At 47.2% G+C, this 21,978-nt stretch overlaps 1 protein-coding gene across 1 annotated transcript in view; it reads left to right on the top strand.

Moving 5' to 3' along the window:
* The window catches only part of CLCN6 (chloride voltage-gated channel 6), a 37,573-nt gene that overhangs the window by 4,253 nt on the left and 11,342 nt on the right, over nucleotides 1-21,978 (top strand). The window contains exons 4-18 of the mRNA XM_032231794.1: nucleotides 1,728-1,793; nucleotides 2,796-2,862; nucleotides 3,062-3,168; nucleotides 4,504-4,630; nucleotides 4,728-4,795; nucleotides 6,808-6,866; nucleotides 8,105-8,237; nucleotides 9,355-9,468; nucleotides 11,314-11,480; nucleotides 13,941-14,070; nucleotides 16,659-16,788; nucleotides 19,303-19,456; nucleotides 19,584-19,743; nucleotides 21,380-21,486; nucleotides 21,594-21,780. Coding sequence (XP_032087685.1) covers nucleotides 1,728-1,793; nucleotides 2,796-2,862; nucleotides 3,062-3,168; nucleotides 4,504-4,630; nucleotides 4,728-4,795; nucleotides 6,808-6,866; nucleotides 8,105-8,237; nucleotides 9,355-9,468; nucleotides 11,314-11,480; nucleotides 13,941-14,070; nucleotides 16,659-16,788; nucleotides 19,303-19,456; nucleotides 19,584-19,743; nucleotides 21,380-21,486; nucleotides 21,594-21,780 — 1,776 coding nt within the window. The remainder of the gene's footprint in view (nucleotides 1-1,727; nucleotides 1,794-2,795; nucleotides 2,863-3,061; nucleotides 3,169-4,503; nucleotides 4,631-4,727; nucleotides 4,796-6,807; nucleotides 6,867-8,104; nucleotides 8,238-9,354; nucleotides 9,469-11,313; nucleotides 11,481-13,940; nucleotides 14,071-16,658; nucleotides 16,789-19,302; nucleotides 19,457-19,583; nucleotides 19,744-21,379; nucleotides 21,487-21,593; nucleotides 21,781-21,978) is intronic.

Genomic DNA, 21,978 nt, shown 5'->3' with positions numbered 1-21,978 from the left:
CTCCTTAGTTCTAGGTTGCTTCTCGCCTTGATTAGTTTCCACTCATTGCGTCTTGTAAATGTCTTCAGGTGCTTTGGAGAATAGTTTGACTCCCTCTTCTTTGTGGCAAACCCTGAGATATTGGAAGACTGCTATCATGTCTCCCCTAATCCTTCTTTTCATTAAACTAGACTTACCCAGTTCCTGCAACCGTTCTTCCTATGTTTTTGCCTCCAGTCCCCTAATCCTCTTTGTTGCTCTTCTCTGCACTTTTTCTAGAGTCTCCACATCTTTTCTACATCGTGGCGACCAAACATTGATTGCTGTAGATAGTTTTTCTCTTTGTAAACTAATCTAATCTTTGCGGAGGAGGCTGAGTTGGAAGGTCTGATTGCACTTCCAAAGTTGAACCGTGTGTTTTGGCGTGGATTTGACCAACACAAAACTTTTTATCATCCACACCCCAGGTGCCCCGTCCGACCTTTACCCAGGGAATGTTGATGGAAGGAAAAGCAGTCAGACCATTGATTGGCACAATGCGGTTATCAAAATGCTCTGAGGCACGATTTGGAGCTGAAAGTGAAAACGCAATTCTGGTTTTCAATGTCTATAGAGATTCTCAGATCACGGTTGCCCCAAAGGTGCTTTCTTTTTTCAGGAGGCAACTGGACTTTCTTGTTTCTTCTTTGAAAGACATTTCGCTTCTCCTCCCAAGAAGCTTCTTCAGCTCTGACTGGACGATGGTGAGGAACAGAAGGATTTTATGCTCCTTGCAGAGAGCTGGTCATTTGCATTCTTTTAGCGGGACATTGAGGCACTTGGAGGTTTGTCTGTGTCTCCTCAGGGTCATCTAACTTGTGCAAATGGTTCCTGTAGTCTGCAGTTTTTCCGGAAATAGGTTCATACTCTCACATCATTCGAAGGATTTTTAGAAAAGAGATTCTCAAAGATCTTTGGAACAACCATGACCTGGATGACTGAGTGTTGTGGCCCGCTAGCTGCCAGCACAGCTGGCAGCAGATTCAGACAGTGAGGAGGTTGGGGAGGAACCTCTGTGCCGCTCGCTTGAATGATTTTAAGATTCAAAATCCCTTCTTCCCTGGTCTTCTGAATGGCTGGTTGTTTGAGGTTTGAGCTTCCCTCTTCTTAGGGCCAAAACCATCCAGGGGACCTCATGCCGGTCCCTCTTTCCCAGCCCCGGGGAGCAAGCAATGGCCAACCACCTCCAAAAGGGAGTTTTCCGCTACCAGTTCTACGGAACCTGTCAGAATTTGCTGAATTTCACCCCTTCCTCCAAGTGGCCTCAACGACTCTCTAAAACAGTTGGTGTCAAATTTGATCGTGTCACGTGACATATCACAACATTTAATGCCTTTGCGGAGGTAGGGTGAGCATGGCCTGTGCATGATACCCATCCGGCCCGCCGGATGGGTCGCCAGTTTGACAGGCCTGCTCTCAAAGGATGCCAATGACCAGCTGTCTGCAAGGAGCATAAATCCATCCATTCCCCATTGTCCCATCAGAGCTGAAGAAGCTTCTTGGATGAGAAGCAAAACATTTTCAAAGGAAAAACAAGGAGGTCCAGTTGCCTCCTGAAAAAAGCAAAACCCTCTTTGGGACGTCCGGTTTTAAACCTTTTCTTTTTAAATGACCGTTTGTTTAAGCAAGTGTTATAAGCGACCACATCTTCCCAAAGCAGCCATGGGATCTAGAAACCTGATGTTTGCCTTTGTCTTTCTCCCTTTCAGAAAGGCCAGCGCTATGAAGCGGTGAAGTGGATGATGGTTTTTGCCATCGGAGTTTGCACGGGGATGGTAGGTCCACGGGCGGCCTGCTCCGAGTTAGGCCTGCTCTTGTCATCTTTTCCTTAGTGTGCAGTTAGATAACAAGCAAACCGTAAGACAGTAGGCAACATATACGTAGTCCTCGACTTACGCCACAACTGAGCCCAAAAATTTATGTTGCTAAGTGAGACATTTATGAAAGTGAGTTTTATGACTTTCCTTGCTGCATTTGTTAAGTGAATCACACACCCCCGTTCTTAAATGAGTCACGTGGTGGGTAAGTGAATCCTGATTATCCCCATTTTACTTTGCTTGTCAGAAGGTCAATCATGTGACTCTGGGACCTTGCGGCTGTCATAATTATGAGTCAGTTGCCAAGTATCCAAATGTAAATCAAGTGCTGCCATGGTCGTAAGTGTGAAAAATGATCATGAGTTACTTTTTTCCAGTGCTGTTGTAGCAGTAGCGACAGCACTTAGACTTATATACCGCTTCACAGTGCTTTTACAGCCCTCTCTAAGCGGTTGGCAGAGTCAGCCTCTTGCCCCCAACAATCTGGGTCCTCATTTTACCCACCTCGGAAGGACGGAAGGCTGAGTCAACCTTGAGCCGGTCAGGATCGAACTGCTGGTAATTGGCAGAATTAACTTGCAATACTGCATTCTAATAGGAAGGAGGGAAGGAAGGAGGGATGGAGGGAAGGAAGGAAGATAGCAATAGCCCTTAGACTTATATACCGCTTCACAGTGCCTTTACAGCCCTCTCTAAGCGGTTAACAGAATCAGCCTCTTGCCCCCAACAATCTGGGTCCCCATTTGACCCACCTCGGAAGGATGGAAGGATAAGTCAAACTTGGGCCTGGTGAGATTTGAACTGCCAAACTGCAGTCAGCGGAAATAGCCTGCAGTACTGCATTCCAACTTTGTAACTTTGAACAGTCACTAAATGAACCGTTGTACGTCAAGGATTGCCCATACTGTTGGGTTTTTTAAAAAAATAAATAAATTGCCTTGTTCCTTCTTCCCTCTGCAGGTGGGCCTTTTCGTTGACTTTTTCGTCCACCTCTTCACCAGAATCAAATTCCATGTGGTTCAGAACTGTATCTTTTCTAGTTTGAGTGGTGGTCTTGAAAGTTGACGGGGGAGAGAGAACTCCAGTCACCTCCGTTGGAGGATTCCTGCTGGCCTGGGCCGGGCCCAGTGTTTGGGGCCAAGCAGTTACTCTCCTCTTGGGCCAGGTACTTTTTCATGAACATCAGTTGGTGCTTCTCCTTCCTTTCCTTGACTCCGTTTCTGTAGCGGTGGAGGACTGCAGCGAGAAAGGTTGCCTGGCCATCTCCCTGCTGGAGCTGCTGGGCTTCAACCTCACCTTCATCTTCCTGGCCAGCCTCTTTGTCTTAATCCAGGTAAGGCTCCCCTTCAGGTTCTCCGTTCACAAGGAATACATTTACAATCAACAGTAAGAGGGTCAGAGGATAGATGGCACTTACGAGAGTTGAAATTTGGGTAGAGTTATCAACTTTTTAAAAATTAGTTTATTTTATATATGTGTGTGTGTGTGTGTATGTGTGTGTTGTGTTGTGTTTGTGCTGATAAATAAATAAAAGGGAGACTAGTATAGATCTATTTCAAGCTATTTAGCTCTCATCAGCTAGCCATACCCTTACTGGGATTCAAACCTGTGCTGTATTGCATCTTAGGCAGATGTGTTAACCCTTAAGCCACAGAGTTCGACTCCTTATCAGCTATATATATATGTTGTATTTGTGCTGATAAATAAATAAAGGGAGACTAGTATAGATCTATTTCAAGCTATTTAGCTCTCATCAGCTAGCCATACCCTTACTGGGATTTGAATGCTGATGAGAGCTAAATAGCTTGAAATAGATCTATACTAGTCTCCCTTTATTTATTTATCAGCACAAATACAACACAAATGTAACAAAGGCAACAGTAAAAATATTGGGTTTCTGTTGTGATGGTCTCTTGTGACGAGCCGATAGAGAGTGGAAGCAGTTAGCTTCCTCCCATAATTGGGGCATACCAGGGGTTGTGACACTAAATAGATAGATAGATAGATAGATAGATAGATAGATAGATAGATAGATAGATAGATAGATAGATAGATGATAGATAGATGATAGAGATAGAGATATATAATCTATATCTATCTATCTATCTATCTATCTATCTATCTATCTATCTATCTATCTATCTATCTATCTATCTATATGGCTCTGTGTATGTGTGTGTGTTTGTGCGCGCGCGCGCCATGCTGGCACATCTGGGAAAACCCGAATCTGAAAGCTTGCCAGTATTCCCCATCCAGTTGAAAATTCAAGATCCTGCCCCCACACCCACAAGTCCACCACATGGTCCAATCTCCCACTGCCATGCTGGCAGTTCCACCCATCCAGTTCTGGTCAGGTGCAGAGTTGCAAAGTCAAAGGATGACCTTGGCTTTCTTGAAAGAATTTTGTTATGGCTACGACGCATCTCACTCCGTACAATTCCCCCCTCCCATTTTCCCACAATAGAAAATGCATAGTAGAATAATAGAAAGTGTGGCAGGCCAAAGATCCAAGAGGAATTTGGCTGCAGGCCTGACAACGAGCCAGGTGTCTGATTACATTTGTAACATTTAGCAGAATTGTCCTTAAACGTCTTTGCCAATCTTGTGGGTGAAAAATGCCATCTATAAAACATTTTATAAATGGCTTGCATTGTGCCTTCCTTTGCAGCCAGTAGCTGCCGGATCTGGGATTCCAGAGATCAAGTGTTACTTGAACGGAGTCAAGGTCCCCGGGATCGTGCGCCTTCGGACTCTGATCTGCAAAGCCCTGGGGGTCCTTTTCAGCGTGGCTGGAGGTAACCCCAAAACCGTCACTTATTCTCAGTCTTTGGTCTTTCTGGCGTTGGGAAGGGAGCTGGCTTTTCCCATAACCGGCCGTATCTTTTCTCCCAGGTCTTTTTGTAGGGAAGGAAGGCCCCATGATCCACAGCGGCGCTATCGTTGGGGCTGGCCTACCTCAGGTGAGTGTGAGTGCAAGGCTCGTCCAGTGTTGGGGTTCAGCCAGTTCGCACCACTTCGGGAGAACCGGTATTGTTAACTTTCTGAGCAGTTTGGTGAATCATTAGGGCAGAGAACCGGCTGTTAAATTATTTGAACCCCACCATTGGGCTTGTCCCAGTGCGACAGAAACCCTTTTTTTGAAAATACTGTATTTTTCGGACTATAAAATGCACCGGAGTATAAGACACACCAAAATTTTGAAGAGGTACATTTAAAAAAAAGGTTTTTGCACTCTGCAGGCCTCCCAAACCCTCTACACACCCCATGCAGAGAGTTTGAGAGGCCTGCAAAGTTCCCCTGGGCAACGTTCCCTCTAATTTTTTTTCAGTGTGAGCAGAAAAGTATAGTGTTTGAGCGGCACATTTTCTGACAGGAAAATCCCAGTTCTGCCACTTGCGTGTTTCAGAATTTGGCCAACCTAGAACGGGCGCTGATCCCTGACCCCAGATGTGTGAGCTTTGTGTCTGCTTTTGCAGTTGTGAGATTAAGAAGAGTTCATCGCCTTTTCAGGTTTTTCTTTCCAAAAAGAAAAAAAAATGGACACTTTAGCTAATTACAGGTAGTCCTCCACTTATGGTCACAATTGTGGCCAAAAGTTCTGCTGCTAAGTGAGACCTTGGTTAAACGAGTTTTGCCCCGTTTTACAACCTTTCTTGCCCCAGTTGTTAAGTGAATCTCTGCAGCTGTTAAGATTAGTCACACGGTTGCTAAGTGAATCTGCCCCCCCCCTCTTGACTTTGCCTGTCAGAAGGTCACCAAAGCGGATCCCCGGGATGTTGGGATGGTCATAAATAGAAGTCAGTTGCCGAGCCTCTCAGTTTTGATCACATGACCACGGGGATGCGGCAACAGTTGTAAGTGTGAAAAACGGTCTTAAGTCTCCTTTTTCACTGCCACTTTCACTTTGAACGGTCACTAAATGAACTGTTGTAAGATGAGGACTACCTGTGTAGTATCACTCCCTATGAATTTTGTCTGGGTTTATATATATATATATAAATAAAACTTGGCAAGGCAGCAATTATCCTTCATCATTCACTTAACTTTTTCTTTCTCTCTTTTTTATTTATTTTTTTATTCTCTTACATAGCATTTTAAGTATACATTCACACAGTTGTTATTCTTCTATACATTTAACATTCTTATACATTTGTTATTTCATTTAATAGGTCATAATATACCTTTTGGGTTGCTTTATTTACCATCCCTTCTTCCTGTTGTAACACCACCTCATTTTCCCTTTCTTTTCTCCCTCCCTACCTCCCTTCTCTACTTTCTTCCTTCTTCCTCTCCTTCCCCTTCCTTCTTCCCTTGCCTTTCTCCTGCTCCTCCTCTTCCTCTTCCCCTTCCTACCCTCTCTCATTCTCTTCCTCACCCTTCCATTCTCCTCTCCTTGCCTCTTTCTTCTTTCCCCCATCTTCCTTTCATGTTCTCCTCCTTTCTTTCTCTTTTTCTTTTCTATTATTGTAGGTGTCTCTTTCCAGCCTCAGTTTATATTTCCTTGGGATGGTATTTCCGCAGACCCAAATATAATTGGTTATCATTTCTTATTCCCTTACCTTCGCTAATCTATCCTAGCTATATTTTCCTCCCCTTTATATCTCGCTTTTGGCTGTATACTTACATATTTAATATTTTCTTTTCTGTTTTCCCCTTCTTCCCCCCTTTTCCATTTAACAGTGCCTCATCTGGGTTCTATATCTTCTCCCTATTTTCTTTCCTAGTTTCCTTTCTCTAGCCAATCATAGAATCTTCCCCATGTCTTGAAGTACTCCGATTTCTCTTTATCCTTTATTTTCATTGTCAGCCTATTCATCTCTGCACAATCTAATATCTTTTTTTATTATCTCTTCATCTGTTGGTAGCTTATTTGATTTCCAATTTTGGGCAAATACAATTCTTGCTGCTGTAGTTATGTGTGTAATCAAATAGGTATCCTCTTTCTTGAATTTCTCTTTCTTTCTTTGTGCAGTTCCAGAGTATCTCTTTAAGGAAAATCCAGTTTAATTTCCCCTATTTCCGAAGTGACAGGTACGGTGGCTGTCTGTGTAAGAGAACCCCGAATGTTTTCAGATTTGCTTTTTTTCACAGTGGTGAAAATTTAGCTATTGGGTTGCCATGCTGGATCTCTTATAGAGAAGCAATTGCACCCTCTCATCAATGGGTGCTTTCTTGATTGAGTGCCAATCAGCTGTCAGGCCACGACTGACACCGATGGATGGGAAAGCGAATTATTTTCCTCCTCTTTTAAAATTTGTAATTGTGAAATCTGCTCAGCTCTTTAAAAAGTTTCCAGCTACTCCACAGTGAATAAAACCACCTGCATTTTTTTTTTACTCCCTTGTTATTTTTGAGGGTCCCTAACAGGTTGTGGCTATGAACTATGAGTGAACTCCTTTCCAAAATCTGTTTTAAAGCTATCCAGATCTGAATCGAAAGCCATATTTGCTACTCTGAGAATCTAATTGCCTGGAGCTTTCCTGACAAACCATGACTAAGCAGAAAATGGTTTAGCTTCCAGCCAGCATGGACAGTAAGAAATTCTGAGAAGATAGTTCCTGGAAGGTGTTGTGTCCCGCCACCACAACTGGCAGCAGTTTTAACCATCTGTGTATCACTAGAACGTCCCCCTTGGGTCTTTTTCGAGTAATTGATTGGCCAATTATTTCTTCAGAATGGTATACGGTCTCCTGCTTGAGCAAGGAGTTGGACTAGAAGACCTCCAAGGTCTTACCCTGTTCTATCTTTTGTGAGCCACTTAATGTACTTCTTAAAACCCCGATGGAGAACCTATGGCACGTATGCCACAGGGGGGATGTGGAGCCCTCTCTGCGGGCACGCGAGCCCTCACTCAGCTCAGCTACACTGCATGCGCATGCACTCCCACCAGCCACCTGATTTCCGGCATCTCATTTTTTTTGTTTTGTTTTAGGAGGCTTTAGGAAGGCCTGCTAGGTCCAAAAGGGGGAAGGGGGAGGGGGACACACATGTATGGGGAGCATGGAGGGGTAGTGCACATGGGCAAGGGGAGCGCAGAGGGGTCACACATGCATGCACAGCGGGTGGGGCACATTGTTTAATGGGTGTGGGTGCATACTGTTGCGAGCACACGCCCAATTTCAGCATGCGAGGAGAAAAGGGTTAGCCGTCAGGGTCTTAAAACACGCCCGTTGCCCTTCCCAGTGGGGTGTGGAAAATACAATGCTGCTCTCCTATTCGTTCTTTCTTCCTCAGGCGCCTTCTGTTTTTTTTCCCCCCTCTCTTCTTAGGGACAAAAGAGATTTTGTTTCTGCTGGTGCGGCCGCTGGGGTGGCTGCAGCCTTCGGGGCGCCCATCGGAGGGACGCTTTTCAGCCTGGAAGAAGGCTCCTCCTTTTGGAACCAGGGCCTCACGTGGAAAGTGGTGAGACCAAACTCTCAGCCGTCTCGTGTTCCTGGAAGGTGTTGTGTCCCGCCACCACAACTGGCAGCAGTTTCGGACAGTGAGGAGGTTGGGGAGGAACATGGGCCGGTCCTGGAGTCTGGGGAAGGCTCTGATGAGGGCTCTGTGTTGGAGGCAGAGAAGGACTCAGAGCCAAATGCCAGTTATCAGCTGCCTTCAGAGTCAGACATCAGTGAGGCAGACGAACAGCTGGAGCCTGTTCCCGGTGTGTGCATGCAACAGAGTTGCCAGACGAAGGGAACAGCTAAAGAACAGAGGTTGACTTGGGAGTAAGGCTGCAGTTGACGGTGAATGACCCCTCCCAGAGGAAATAGAAGAGGAGCAAAAGGGGAGGGGAGTTTGCAGGAGACCATTAGTTCGCTGAATTGGTTTGTGACTCTCTGAGACTCCTTGCCAAGTTTTGCAGCTATTGGCCTGGCATCTCTCCAAGCCAGAGAAGGTCTGTGACTGTAAATCCTCCCTTGAAAGACTTTGCTGGATGTGAATGAGCAGAATTCACAGGAAATTAATAAAAGGGGTTTTTGTCAGGACAAGAAGTTTGCTTCATGCTCTCGGGAAACCTCAGTCAGAACAGAGGGCACTTAGCAGAACGTTTTGCTCCGAACACGGCATAGAAAAGCAATCTTCCACCTACGACCACATGAAATCTTTGTGGCTAAGCGAGACAAGTTGTTCTGTGAAGTTTGTCCCATTTTATGACATGGCTTGTCTCCGTCGTTCCATGGATCTTGGCAGTTGTTCAGTTAGTAACAGCATGGATAAGTGACATCTGGCTTCCTCCATGCACTTTGCTTCGTAGAAGGTCGCAAAAGGAGGGGATCGCCCTGGGAAACTGCAACCGTCATAAATATGAGTCAGTTGCCAAGTGTCCCGAATTTTGATCACGTAGCCATGAATAGAGGCTGCAACGGTTATATGTGTGAAAAACGGTCGTCAGTTGTTGTTCCCCCCATCAGTACTGTTGTAACTTCAAACAGTCACTGAACGAACATCGTAAGTTGAAGCTCGCTTTTGGGACCTAGAAAATGGCCACACATTTTCCAGAAATGACGTGAATGTGTGTGTCTTTTCCTTCCAGCTGTTCTGCTCCATGTCCGCCACCTTCACCCTCAACTTCTTCCGCTCCGGCATTCAGTTTGGAAGCTGGGGGTCTTTCCAGTTGCCGGGGTTGCTGAATTTCGGAGAGTTCAAGGTAGGCCTTACTTGTCTCTGAATCTCTTTTCCTTGGTTAGAAAACTATTCTGACTCCCCTCCGTCCGGTGATTAACGCCGACACAGGCTTACTGTTAGCCACGCTTTATTCACAGTAATTACTCACAGGCAAGATGTTGGCAGCAACCCAGACTCCCACAGATAAGAGATACAATACACACAAGAGCTTCTCCAGCTTGGTATGAACGGTTGTGTCCTGCAAAAGGTCTCCTCCCAAAGTCTCTTCTTATATACTCTCTTGGGAGGAGCCAAACCACAACCACCTGGGCTTGATTATCTCTTATGAGTCTGTCTCCGTAATTGCTGCCTCCGTTTCTCCGTCAGGGACAAACTCCCTTTGATCTTCCCCATTGCTCCATGCCTCAGGCGCCTCCTGGTGGCCAACCAGCCTCTCTGGTCCCTGCTCAGAGTCCGAACCCTGCCCAGGGTCCTCCACATCTTCCAGAGCTGACTCATAGGGTCCCTCGCTATCGGAGTCCATCGGCAGCTCCAACGGCTCCTGCTGGGCCACAACAGAAAACTATTTTTTTCTTCTAAAAACCCATGTAGGAAAATGTCCTCAGCTAATAACAATTCAGACGGGGACTCGGTGACTAAGACACTGAGCTTGTTGATCAGAAAAGTCGGCAGTTCAGCGTAGCGCAGTGAGCTCCCATGACTTGTCCGAGCTTCTGCCAACCTAGCAGTTCGAAAGCACGTAAAAAATGCAAGTGAAAAAATAGGGACCACCTTTGGTGGGAAGGCAACAGTGTTCCGTGCGCCTTCGGCATTGAATCACACCGGCCACATGACCACGGAGACGTCTTCGGACAGCGCTGGTTTTGAAGCGGAGATGAGCACTGCCCCTTAGAGTCGGGAACGATTAGCACATAGGTGCGAGAAGAACCTTTATCTTAATAATTCAGTCTCCTTTTCTTCCCCTGTGGTTTCCAGATAGGAGGTGGCCTTTGAGACAAGAAACCCCAACTAAAAATGGCCTCAGAGCCTTCCTTGATGCAGGTGTTCTCACCCAGCTCCCCAAACATGACAAAGTTCCTCTGAACTGAACTCAAAGGTTCCTTTATTAGGAGCACCGGCAGCCCCAGCAAACAGTTTCTCTCTCACCGCAGGCTAACAGGGAGATGACTAGTTGCCTGCCACACCTATTCATCTCCGCCTCCTGCCTTTTATCCCCAGAGCTGGGGGGGGCGGGGGCTTTGCTAGCAGCGGTGGCTCTTCTGTCCCAAGAACCGCCCATAGATTTCCACTCCTCTCCTCTCCTCTGCCTTTTATCCCCAGAGCTAGGGTGGGGCTTCGCTAGCAGCAGAGGCTCTCACGTCCCAAGGACCGGCCCATAGATTTCCACTGCTCTCCTCTCCTCTGCCTTTTATCCCCAGAGCTAGGGTGGGGCTTCGCTAGCAGCGGTGGCTCTTCTGTCCCAAGAACCGACCCATAGATTTCCACTGTTCTCCTCTCCTCTGCCTTCTGTGCATCTGCATGTCAGGCACTGGACCCAGCTGTTCCTCCTCTTCCTCATCAGCCACCTCCTGACCTGGAGGCTGTTGACTCTCCATCTGAGGGCTGACGGATGGCCTCTGTCTCTCTCTGACAGCTCCCATTCCCTCTTCCCCCTCAGAGCTTTGATGCTGACCCTGAGTCCCACACCTCCTCTTCCTCCTCCTTTGATTCATCTGCTGGAGGGGCCGGTGGCCGATAGGCCACAACAGCAGGTCTCCAGGGCTACGTTAGAGAGAGCTGGATTGCGGCCATGAAACATGCAAGGAATTCGCACCACTTACCTTTGTCTTGTCTCTCCGTCCCGTTCCCCCCCCCCCCCCGTCTCCAGTGTCCAGAGTCTAACAAAAAATGCCACCTGTGGACCATCGTGGACTTGGGCTTCTTCATCCTGATGGGGGTCGGCGGGGGCCTCTTAGGGGCCACCTTCAACTGCATCAACAAGAGGCTGGCAAAATACCGCATGAGGAACGTGCACCCCAAGCCCAAGCTGGTCAGGTACCGGGACCTTTTCAGTGGCTTGGAGGTTATTGGCTTGTAACGGTTGCTAGAATTGGGGATAATCCTCTGTGGCGCAGTGGTTAGAGTGCAGGACTGCAGGCAACTCCGGCTGACTGTAGTTTGGCAGTTCGAATCTCACCAGCCTCAAGGTTGAGTCAGCCTTCCATCTTTCCGAGGTGGGTAAAATGGGGAGCCAGATTGTTAGCGGCAAGAGGCTGACTCTGTCAACCGCTTAGAGAGGGCTGTAAAACCACTATGAAGGGGTCTACAAGTGCAAGTGTTATTGCAGGCTAACTCTGTCCACTGCCAGCAGTTTGATTCTTACCAAAGGTTGACTCAGCCTTCCGTCCTTCCGAGGTGGGTAAAATGAGGACCCAGATTGTTGGGGGCAATGAGGCTGACTCTACACCGCTTAGAGAGGGCTGTAAAAGCACTGTGAAGCGGTATATAAGTCTATGGGCTATTGCTATGTCTAGTTTAAAGAAAATAAGAGCTAGGGGAGACATGATAGCAGTGTCCCAATATTTGAGGGGCTGCCCCAAGAAGAGGAGGAGAAGCTACTCTCCAAATCACCTGAGGGTAGAACAATGGATGGAAACTAAACAAGGAGGGAAGCAACCTAGAATTAAGGAGAAATTTCCTGACAGTTAGAACAATTATTCAGTTTAACAATTTGCCTCCAGAAGATGTGGAGGTTCCAACAGTGGAGATTTTTAAGAAGGAACTGGACAGTCACTTGTCTGAAATGGTAGAGGGTTTCCTGCCTGAGCAGGTGTTGGACTAGAAGACCTCGAAGGTCCCTTCCGACTCTATTCTGCTTGATTGATCTTTCTGCCGTGTTTGGTCTTTCAAGACACTTTGAAGCCTGGCCCTTTGCCTCCAGAAGTTGTGAATGCTCCAACACTTGGAAGTTTTAAAGAAGAGATCGGACAACCATTTGTCTGAAATGGTGTAGGGTTTCCTGCCTAAGCAGAGGGTTGGACCAGAAGACCTTCAGAGTCCCTTCCAACTTCATTATTCTGCTTTACGCTGTATAAACCAAGAGAAGGCAGGGACTTTTGTGACAATGGCTGTTGTTGGGGTACCAGAGTGTATTGGGGTGAAGAGGAAGGGGCTATACAAGTAGTCCTCATTTTACAACCACAATTGAGCCCCCCCTATTTCTGTTGTTAAGCAAAGGCCGTTGTTAAGTGAGTTTTGCCCCATTTTGCCACCCTCCTTGCCACAGTCGTTAAATGAATCTGTGTGCTCCTTAGGTCAATAACACGTCATTAAGTGAATCTGGCTTCCTCATGGAGTTTGCTTATCAAGAAGGTCGCAAAAGGAGGTCGCATGACCCCAGGACATGGCAACGGTCAGAAATATGAGTCGGTTTCCAAGCGTCTGAATTTTGATCCCATGTGGGTGGTTTGTAAGTGTGAAAAATGGCCATAAGCCACGTTGTTCAGCTCTGTTGTAAGTTTGGTCATTAAACAGAAGGGTTGTAAGTCGAGGATACCTGTACTTCATTTTCTGTATACAGGGGTAGCTATGGGCAAGGGTGAGGGACACTATTCCCATGTTGCCTTGGGCGCCATGGAGAGAAAACTCACCAGTGCATCTTCATGTTCACTATAGTTAGTCCTCCACTTACAACAGTTCATTTAGTGACCACTCAAAGTTACAACAGCACTGAAAAAAGTGAGTTGGGACTATTTTTCACCCGTTGCAACCTTTGTAGCCTTCCCCTGATCATGCGATCAAAATTCAGATGCTCGGCAACTGGTTCCATTTTTACGGCCATCGCTGTGATCTTCTTTTACGACCTTTTGGCAAGCCAAGTCCACGAGGAAGCCAGATTCTCTTCGCCTAACAGCTTTGGCAAGAAAGGTCATAAAACGGGGCAATATTCCCTTAACATATGTCTCACTTAACAACAGAGGTTTTGGGCTCCCTTGTGGACTACCTGCACCTCAAATCAAGGGTTTTGGGGTCCCCTAGCTCAGCTGGACGGAGGGGCGGTGGGTATTTTTCAGAGCTTGTTGCAGAAAAATCACCTCCGGAAAGCACACGCAGAGATAACTGATTCAGCAGGATTCATTCACTTCTTTATATACATAATAACACATAAGTAAATATACAATACCAGTAGTGGAGTCTCTAATGTGGAAGAGAGGAGAGATTGAGATTTCCAGCTTCAATTCAGAGAGCAGACTAGATTAGTTCTCTTGCACAGACTCAGAGCTACAATAGGTAAGCCACACCCAGGCTCCTAGCCGTCTGGCACGGCTCTCAGTCACCAAATAGTTCCCATTGGGCTGACTTGTTACCACGCCTGTTCGTTGGCTGACCTTGTTACCATGTCTCTGCCAGTTCATGAATATTCTGACAGGTATCTCAGCCTCTGTGACTTCTCGGGATGTCGGCGTGGCGTTCCAAATCACACGTGTTTCTCATGTGTTTTACGTTGCTTTGCAGAGTCCTGGAGAGCCTTTTAGTATGCCTGACAACCACGCTTGTGATATTTGTCGCTTCGATGGTTCTTGGGGAATGCCGTCCACTCTCTTCAGCTGACCACGGAGACAACAGCTCCTCTTTCAGCCTGCAGGTGGGCGGAGAGTATTTCATGCTTACGCACCTCAAAGATGGATGCGCATATCAGTGTCACCTCGGTTTTTTTTTAATCCTTTTGAAACCCTTTTGAAGGTTGCCCCAGAAAACGGTTGTAGAGCCCCATCACAAGGTGTCCTTCACCTTCAGAGAAGGGACCTTGAGGGGGGGGTCTCGGAGGGAGGGAGCTCCCTTTTAGAGCAAGCGTCCCCAACCGTGGCAACTTTAGGACTTAGGGACTTCAACTCCCAGAATTCCTCAGCCAGCCATGCTGCAGGTTGGATACCATGCTGACTGGCTGGGGAATCTGGGAGTTGAAGTCTATAAATCTTAACGTTGCGAAGGCTGGAGATCTCTGTTTTAGAGGATAGATAGAGGAAGTCCTTGCCTTACAACCACAATTGAGCCCAACATGTCTGTTGCTAAGTGAGCATTTGTTAAGTGAATTTTGCAACCTTTCTTGATAACGGTTTTATCAAGAATGTACTTATGCATTGATTTTAGAAAATGTATCTTGCTGCCTGCTTGCACATGGTGATTCCAGGTGGCTCACAGAGATATCAAAACCATATAAAAGAAATAGCAGAGTCTTTATTGTCATAGTACAAAATAAATACAACGAAATTGGTTTTAGCCTCACTGGTGCAAACTTATAGCGGAAACGAAAAAAGAAAGAAAAAGGAAAAAAAACTAGCGTGTGCATGGAGTGATTGTGGTTGTCTTTAAAAGTCTCACAGCCCAAGGATAGAAACTATCTTTAAACCTGTTTGTTCATCTGGCTATGCTTTGATGTCTTATGCCTGATGGTAGAAGTGCAAAGAGACACTGACCAGGCTGTGAATCATCTCCGAGTATCTTCCTTACTCTGCTAAAGCAGCGAGATCTGACGATGTCCTCCAGTGGTGTCAGAGGGCAACCAATGGTTTCTTGTGCCGAATTGATCTCTCTCTGTAGGGCCTTCCTGTCCGCAGCTATTAAACCAATATACCATCCTGTAATGCAATATGTGAGGGCACTTTCTATGGTGGACCGATAGAAAGAGGTCACCAGCCATTGTTGATGTGCATGTTTTAATGTATGAGAGTACATTAAAATAAAAAGAAGAATAATTAATAACTTAGTAAAATAATTAACCCCCTCCCCGGTGACAACACACATTCATACCAGCCATTTAAAGGGCTTCATCTCTTCTGATGAAGGCCTTCTGGCAGAATCGCATCTTCAGGGCCTTCTGAAAGAGTCTGAGAGTGAGGACCAGTCTAATTTCCGGAAGGATGATGTTCCAGTGAGAGGGAGCCACCATGGAGAAGGCCCTTCTTCTGGGTCCTGCCAGATGTATCTCCTTAGTGGACAGGATCCGCAACATTTCTTGCCTCCCCGCTCTGGTGGGCCAGGTAGATGTGACCGAGAAGAGACTCCCTCAGATAACTTGGTCCCGAGCCATGAAGGGTTTTAAAGGGGACTGATATGACCTAGGCTTCCATAGCAGCACAAAGTCAAGTGCTCGTCCTGATAAACCCCTTTTATTTAATTGATATTGAATTCCTCTCCAGGAAAGTCCCCATCCACAGTCTTTCAAGATAGTTCACAATTGCCGACCTTTATCGGGCTTGGAGAGTGGCCAGGACGATATCTTTCAGACGCCGCAATACTTGGCAAGAATGCAGGAATGAACAAATTGTCTCCTGCAAACTCCACTCCCCTTTCGCTCCTCTTTTATTTCCTCTGGGAGGGGCCATTCACCGTCCACCTGTGGCCTTCCTCCCAAGTCGACCCCTGTTCCTTAGCTGTTCCCTTCATCTGGCAACTCTGCACCTGCGCACACTGGGAACAGGCTTCAGCTGTTCTTCCGCCTCACTGATGTCTGACTCTGAAGGCAGCGGATATCTGTCAGACAGCCCTGGCCCCCTCTCTGCCTCCGACACAGAGCCCTCATCAGAGTCTTCCCCAGACTCCAGGACTGGCCCATGTTCCTTCCCAACCACCTCACTGTCTGAGTCTGCTGCCAGCTCTGCTGACGTCCCACAACAGGGACAACCAGCATCTGGAATTGAACCCAGAAGCAAATCAGCAGCCAATGCAATTCCCACATCAGAGGTGATACATGTACACACCAGGGTATGCACAAAACCAGGCGGACTGCTTTTGTACCAGCTGCAGCTTCCGGATGCTCTTCAGGGTCAGTCCCTTTAATGGTTGTTAAGTGACTCCCTGCAGTCGTTAAGTTAGCATCACAGTTGTTAAGTGAATCAGGCTTCCCTGCTGATTTTGCTTGTCAAAAGGTTGGAATTCTGGCCACGAATAGATGCTGCAATGATTATTAAGTGTGAAAAATGGTCATACGTCACTCTTTTTCAGTGCTGTTGTAACTTTGGTCCCTAAATGAATCGAGGGTTGCCTGTATTTCCACTTAGCGGGAAAAATATTGAATTTTGAAACCAAGAGATAGAAACCTTAGAACATTCCCGAGAGAAGGTTCCATCTCGAAAGGGTGCAGCCATCCAGGGACCTTGGGAGGGTAAATTTTTAGGGATGCTGGACAGGATTTTGGAAACTGAGTTAAACGCGGTACTTGTTTCTGCCAAGGATTCTTCATCGGAGGAGGTGAATTCAAGCATCAAGACATTCTTCTGTCACAATAATACTTACAATGACATGGCAACCCTGTTCTTCAACCCTCAAGAGTCGGCCATCTTACAACTGTTTCACCAGGAGGGTAAGTCCCTGACCCAGCTCTGCTCATACCGGAGCTGCGCGGAAAAGAACGGGCTATTTTCTCTGCTTTTATGCTTGCCTTCCTCGATGGGTTGGGCAGGGGCTCCTGGTTAGAAATTTGGAGAAATCTAATCCAAGGTGAAATTCAAGGAACTGGGGTTTTCATGCCTTGGAATTCCTGGCTTGAGGGGCATGCATTTTTAAGGAACTTCAGGAGTACCGTATTTTTCAGAGTATAAGACACACATTTTTCCCTCAAAAAAATGAGGGAAAATCTGGGTGCAGCTTGTACACTGAATACAGCATTTTTGCCTGCCGAAGCCCCGCCCCCTTCACCAAAATGGCCATGCATAGCTTTTAGGAGGCTTTCAGAGAGCTCTTGGGGACTGGGCAGAAATGAGCGAAAAATGGGCCATTTTTTGCTCAATTTTGCCCAGCCCCCAAGAGCACTCTATAAGCCTCCTAAAGGCTGTCCATGCCCTTTTGGGGGGGGGGGAAACGGGCCCATTTTCACGAAAAATGGGCCGTTTTTGGGAGGTTTGCAGAGTGTGCAAAAACTTTTTTTTTTTTTTTTTTTAATTTGCCTCTCCAAAACCTTGGTGTGCCTTATACTCCGAAAAATATGGTAAATAAATTCTCCAAGGTGGCCAACAGCTTCCAGGCAGTTCACACACTTAGAGCACCTAAACCATTTGGAAGGAGTGTGAAAACACAGGAAATTGTGCAGGTTGTAAGTCCTCCTTCCCTGCCCCCCACCCCCACCCCCGTGGGACTTGGCTAGCAGTTCACTTTACCCTGTCTTGCTTTCTCTGGCACGAAAACAGACCTTTCCTGTTGTCCGTCTTCTCGTGGAGATCCATTCGGATCACCCTATTGGCTGGGAGATTAAGACAAGCTGTTGGCTGAATTGATCTTAGAATTAAGTAAACTTCCACTGACACCAGTGGTGGGTTCCTCTCCCCATCGCTAACGGTACGATGCTCACTGGGCCGCTCGACCTTTGGTGCACACACGCTGCGCACGCATGCACACATGCCACTGCCCCTATGACACCCAGCTGCTTGTTGGAGCTTGCGCAGGTACCACATGTTGTGCACGCGTGCGCAATTGGCCGGTTGCTTTAAAAAACGCGGACGGGCAGGTGGGCCAAACGAGCCACCGTACCAGTACACTGTCAGCTGCTCCCGGCTACTACTGGTATGGCTGGACCGGACCGGGAGGAACCCACCACTGACCCACCCCTATGCTCGTATTGGGTTTGAACCAGTGCCACCTTAATTTTGCTGGCCTAAACTGCTTGCAAGCTGATCGATCGATCGATTGATTTATACATACATACCGTATTTCCCGGAAAATGCAACCTACCTCCAAAACAAGCCCTAGCCCGATTTTCACACCTGTGCCTAATATAAGCCCTACCCCTGAAATAAGTCCTGGTTAAGCCCCGCCCACCATTTGGTTGTACAAGGTAAGGCGAGGCACAGGCGTAAAAGTCAAGCGGAGTGGGGGGGGGTGGAGCTGCCCCACGCACCCCGCGCCCGCTTATTGTTAAGACCGCCGCAGCCAGGCCTCCCACACCCCGGATGCCATGAGGCTCATTGCGCCAGTGAAGCTGCTCGTGGCAGAACGCAAGGCTCATTGCACCGGTGAAGTCACTTGTGCGCGCAAGAACACAACACACCACACAGTGTCCTGCCAGCAGCTGCACCAGCACGATGAGCCACACGATGTCCATCTGCAAGTGGCCGCAGAAGTCGGGCAGCAACGCAACAGGTATCGTGGCGTGGGAAGCCTGGCTGCAGTAGTCTTTAGGTAAGCGGGCAAGATATCCCCCCCAAAATAAGACATGGTGCTTATTTTGGGGCCAAAAGGAAAATAAGACCTGGTCTTATTTTCAGGAAAACACCATACAAACATACAATTTATTGGCTGCCCATCTTACCCTAGGGCCGGAGTATCAAATTCACATCATCATGGCAGCATCGCGCGACATATCACGACTTTTTCCCCTTTCGCTAAACCAGGCATGGGCCAGCGTGTGACACATCCGGCCCACAGGCCATGAGTTTGACACCCCGGCCACAGGGTAACTCTGGGTGGCTCACAGTGACATAAAGTTAAAATCAGACATTAAAATCAAAGGCACTTGGGGAGAGCGCGGGGCGGAGGTGGGATCTGTTATTAATCAATCAACCCCCCTCCATTGCGCGGGTCCCCGCAAACCGACAGGCACAGTCAAGTCTTCAGGCCAGTATGGTTTGGGCCGACCTCATATCAGGCAGGGGGAGGGAGGTGTTTCAGAGGGCAGGAGCCACAGCTGAGAAAAGTCCTCCTCCTGGACCCGGCCAGAGGGAATAATCGGGCTGGCAGGAACCCTGGCAGGCCTCCTGGAGGTACAGTCCAATCCCAGTGGGATGAGACGGTCGCTCCAAGCCAAAGAGGTGCTGGCTGGGCTTGGCTTTTGGTCTTCAGCTGCTGTTCAACCCCCTTTCCTGTTTCCCTTCCTGTTTTCCAGGTACCTTCAGCCCTGTCACCCTCTCTCTCTTTTTCCTCCTCTACTTCTTGCTCTCCTGCTGGACTTATGGGATTTCTGTGCCGAGCGGTCTTTTTGTCCCATCGCTGCTCTGCGGGGCCTCTTACGGACGCCTGGTGGCCAACCTGCTGGAAAGGTGCCCTCTTTGGCTTTCGTGGGTTTTGCTTTCCCCCGGGCAGAGACTTAGCCCTCACTCCCCCTTGGCTCCGAAGACCACCTCGTAACCCTCTTCTTTCCTTCCTTCCTTCCTTCCTTCCTCCCAGCTACATTGGCCTGGATCACGTCTACTCTGGCACCTTTGCGTTGATCGGAGCGGCTGCCTTCCTGGGCGGGGTAGTCCGCATGACCATCAGCCTCACCGTTATCCTGATCGAGTCCACCAACGAGATCACGTACGGGTTGCCCATCATGATCACCCTGATGGTGAGTCTGGGGTCTGCATCATTCAAATATGAAGCAACGGGTAGAAACTGATGAAGGAGAGAAGCAACTTAGCACCGAGGAGAAATTTCCTGACAGTTAGAACAATTAATCAGTGGAACAGCTTGCCTCCAGAAGCTGTGGATGCCCCAACACTGGAAGTCTTTAAGAAGAGACTGGACAACCCCTTGTCTGAAATGGTATAGGGTCACCTGTTTGAGAAGTGGTTGGACTAGAAGACCTCCAAGGTCCTTTCTAATTCTTGTTATTCTATCCATATATATACATATACATATACTGGGCCTATATATATGCTGGTCTTATTGTATTCGGGTCTTTTCCTGTGTAAGATTGAGATTGTCCTGGCAACGTTACAGCGAGGTCTCATGTCTCAATCATACATGGGAAAAGACTCGAATACAACACCAGCATACCTACACCCGTGAAAAACTACGAACATATATATATGTATACACAAATGTAACAAAGGCAACAGTAAAAATACTGGGTTTCTATCTGGATGGTCTCTTATGACAAGCTGATAGACAGAGAAAGGAAACAGTAGGCTTCCTCCCATATTTGGGCATACCAGGGGTTGTGACACTAAATACATACATACATCATACACACACACACACACACACACACACACACACATCTATCTATCTATATATATATATATCTATATATATATATATATATATATTAGATTTTTTACAACCCCTGGTAAGCCCCAATTATGGGAGGAAGCTAACTGCTTCCATCATCTGTCAATCGGCTCGTCACAAGAGTCCATCACGACAGAAACCCAATATTTTTACTGTTGCCTTTGTTATATTTGTGTTTGTTTTTTTAATTTGTGCTGATAAGAGGATAAGAGCCTGTGGCCTAATGGCTAAGATTTCTGCCTAGTATGTAATATAGCCTAGGTTCAAATCCCAGTAAGGGTATGGCTAGCTGATGAGAGCTAAATAGCTTGAAATAGATCTATACTAGTCTCCCTTTATTTATTTATCAGCACAAATTAAAAACACACACACACACACACACACACACACACATATATGCACAATACAAATATATATATATATATGAGAATTTGGGTAGGCAGAAAGTTCAGAGGCTCGTTGGAATGAACCCACTTTTGCCATACAGACTACAGGGGTGGTTTCTCCCCAGAATGAAAAAAATGTAAATGAAGATTCAGTCATCATCATCTTCATTTAACAACCCCATAATCCCTTGCGGGCTGGAGTCTGGGGAACTGAATGGCGCTAGTGGAGTGATTTAATGGCCAGATGCCTTCCGGTTGCCAATACAGAGTTTTATTCGGCAGATATATTCTCATTGTTACCAGAGAGAGAAATATCTGCCTCTACCTAGCTTCGAATTCACAGCCCCCTGATTGTGAGGCGAGGGCTCCCATCCTTAGGCCGCCACACCCACTCCCTAAATGAAGACTCAGTCATCCAGGCCAAAAGTATCTTAAAAGGTTAAATTAGGGCAACTGGATCAAAGTTGATTAAAGCGGAGGCGTTTCGTTACTCCTCCAAATCACTTCTTCAGTCCAGATGAGCCAAGAGAGTTCAGAAGGCCGTTGGAAAGGATCAACTCTTGCCTGTCCCCCTTCTGTTTGCAGGTGGCCAAGTGGACGGGTGACCTCTTCAACAAAGGGATTTACGACATCTATGTAGCCTTGCGGGGCGTCCCCCTGCTGGAGTGGGAAGTCAAAGCAGAGATGGACAAGTAATGTCGGCCGATCTTAAGGCTGGGAACATCTGCCAGCTGGGACTCATCTTGTCTGGCTGTTTCCAAAGCTTTTGATTTCATCCCAATCTTTCTGTCGCCCTAAGGCTCAGAGCGAGCGACATCATGGAGCCCAACCTGATGTACGTCTACCCCCACACCCGCATCCAGTCCCTGGTCAGCATTCTCCGCACCACGGTCCATCATGCCTTTCCGGTGGTGACCGAGAACCGGGCCTACGAGAAGGAATTTATGAAGTGGGACCAGCTTATCAGCAACAATATTAAATTCAAGGTGAGTTTTCGATCGGTGACTTCCTTGTTCCTCTGGAGGAGAATCCACGGCAAGTAATGATCATCGACTCCCTTGCTCAGATTTCACTCACACCAGTATTTTCAGTTTGATACGTTGTGTGTTTTAGTATGCACTGACTTTGTGAGTTTAGGAGTCTAATTAGGGCAGCCGTGTCAAACTTGATTTCATTGAGGGCTG

The sequence above is a fragment of the Thamnophis elegans genome, chromosome 15 (assembly GCF_009769535.1).
Source record: "Thamnophis elegans isolate rThaEle1 chromosome 15, rThaEle1.pri, whole genome shotgun sequence".
Taxonomy (NCBI): Eukaryota; Metazoa; Chordata; class Lepidosauria; order Squamata; family Colubridae; genus Thamnophis; species Thamnophis elegans.
The sequence above is the reverse complement of the archived record's forward strand: the minus strand, read 5'-3'. Positions and strand labels throughout refer to the sequence as shown.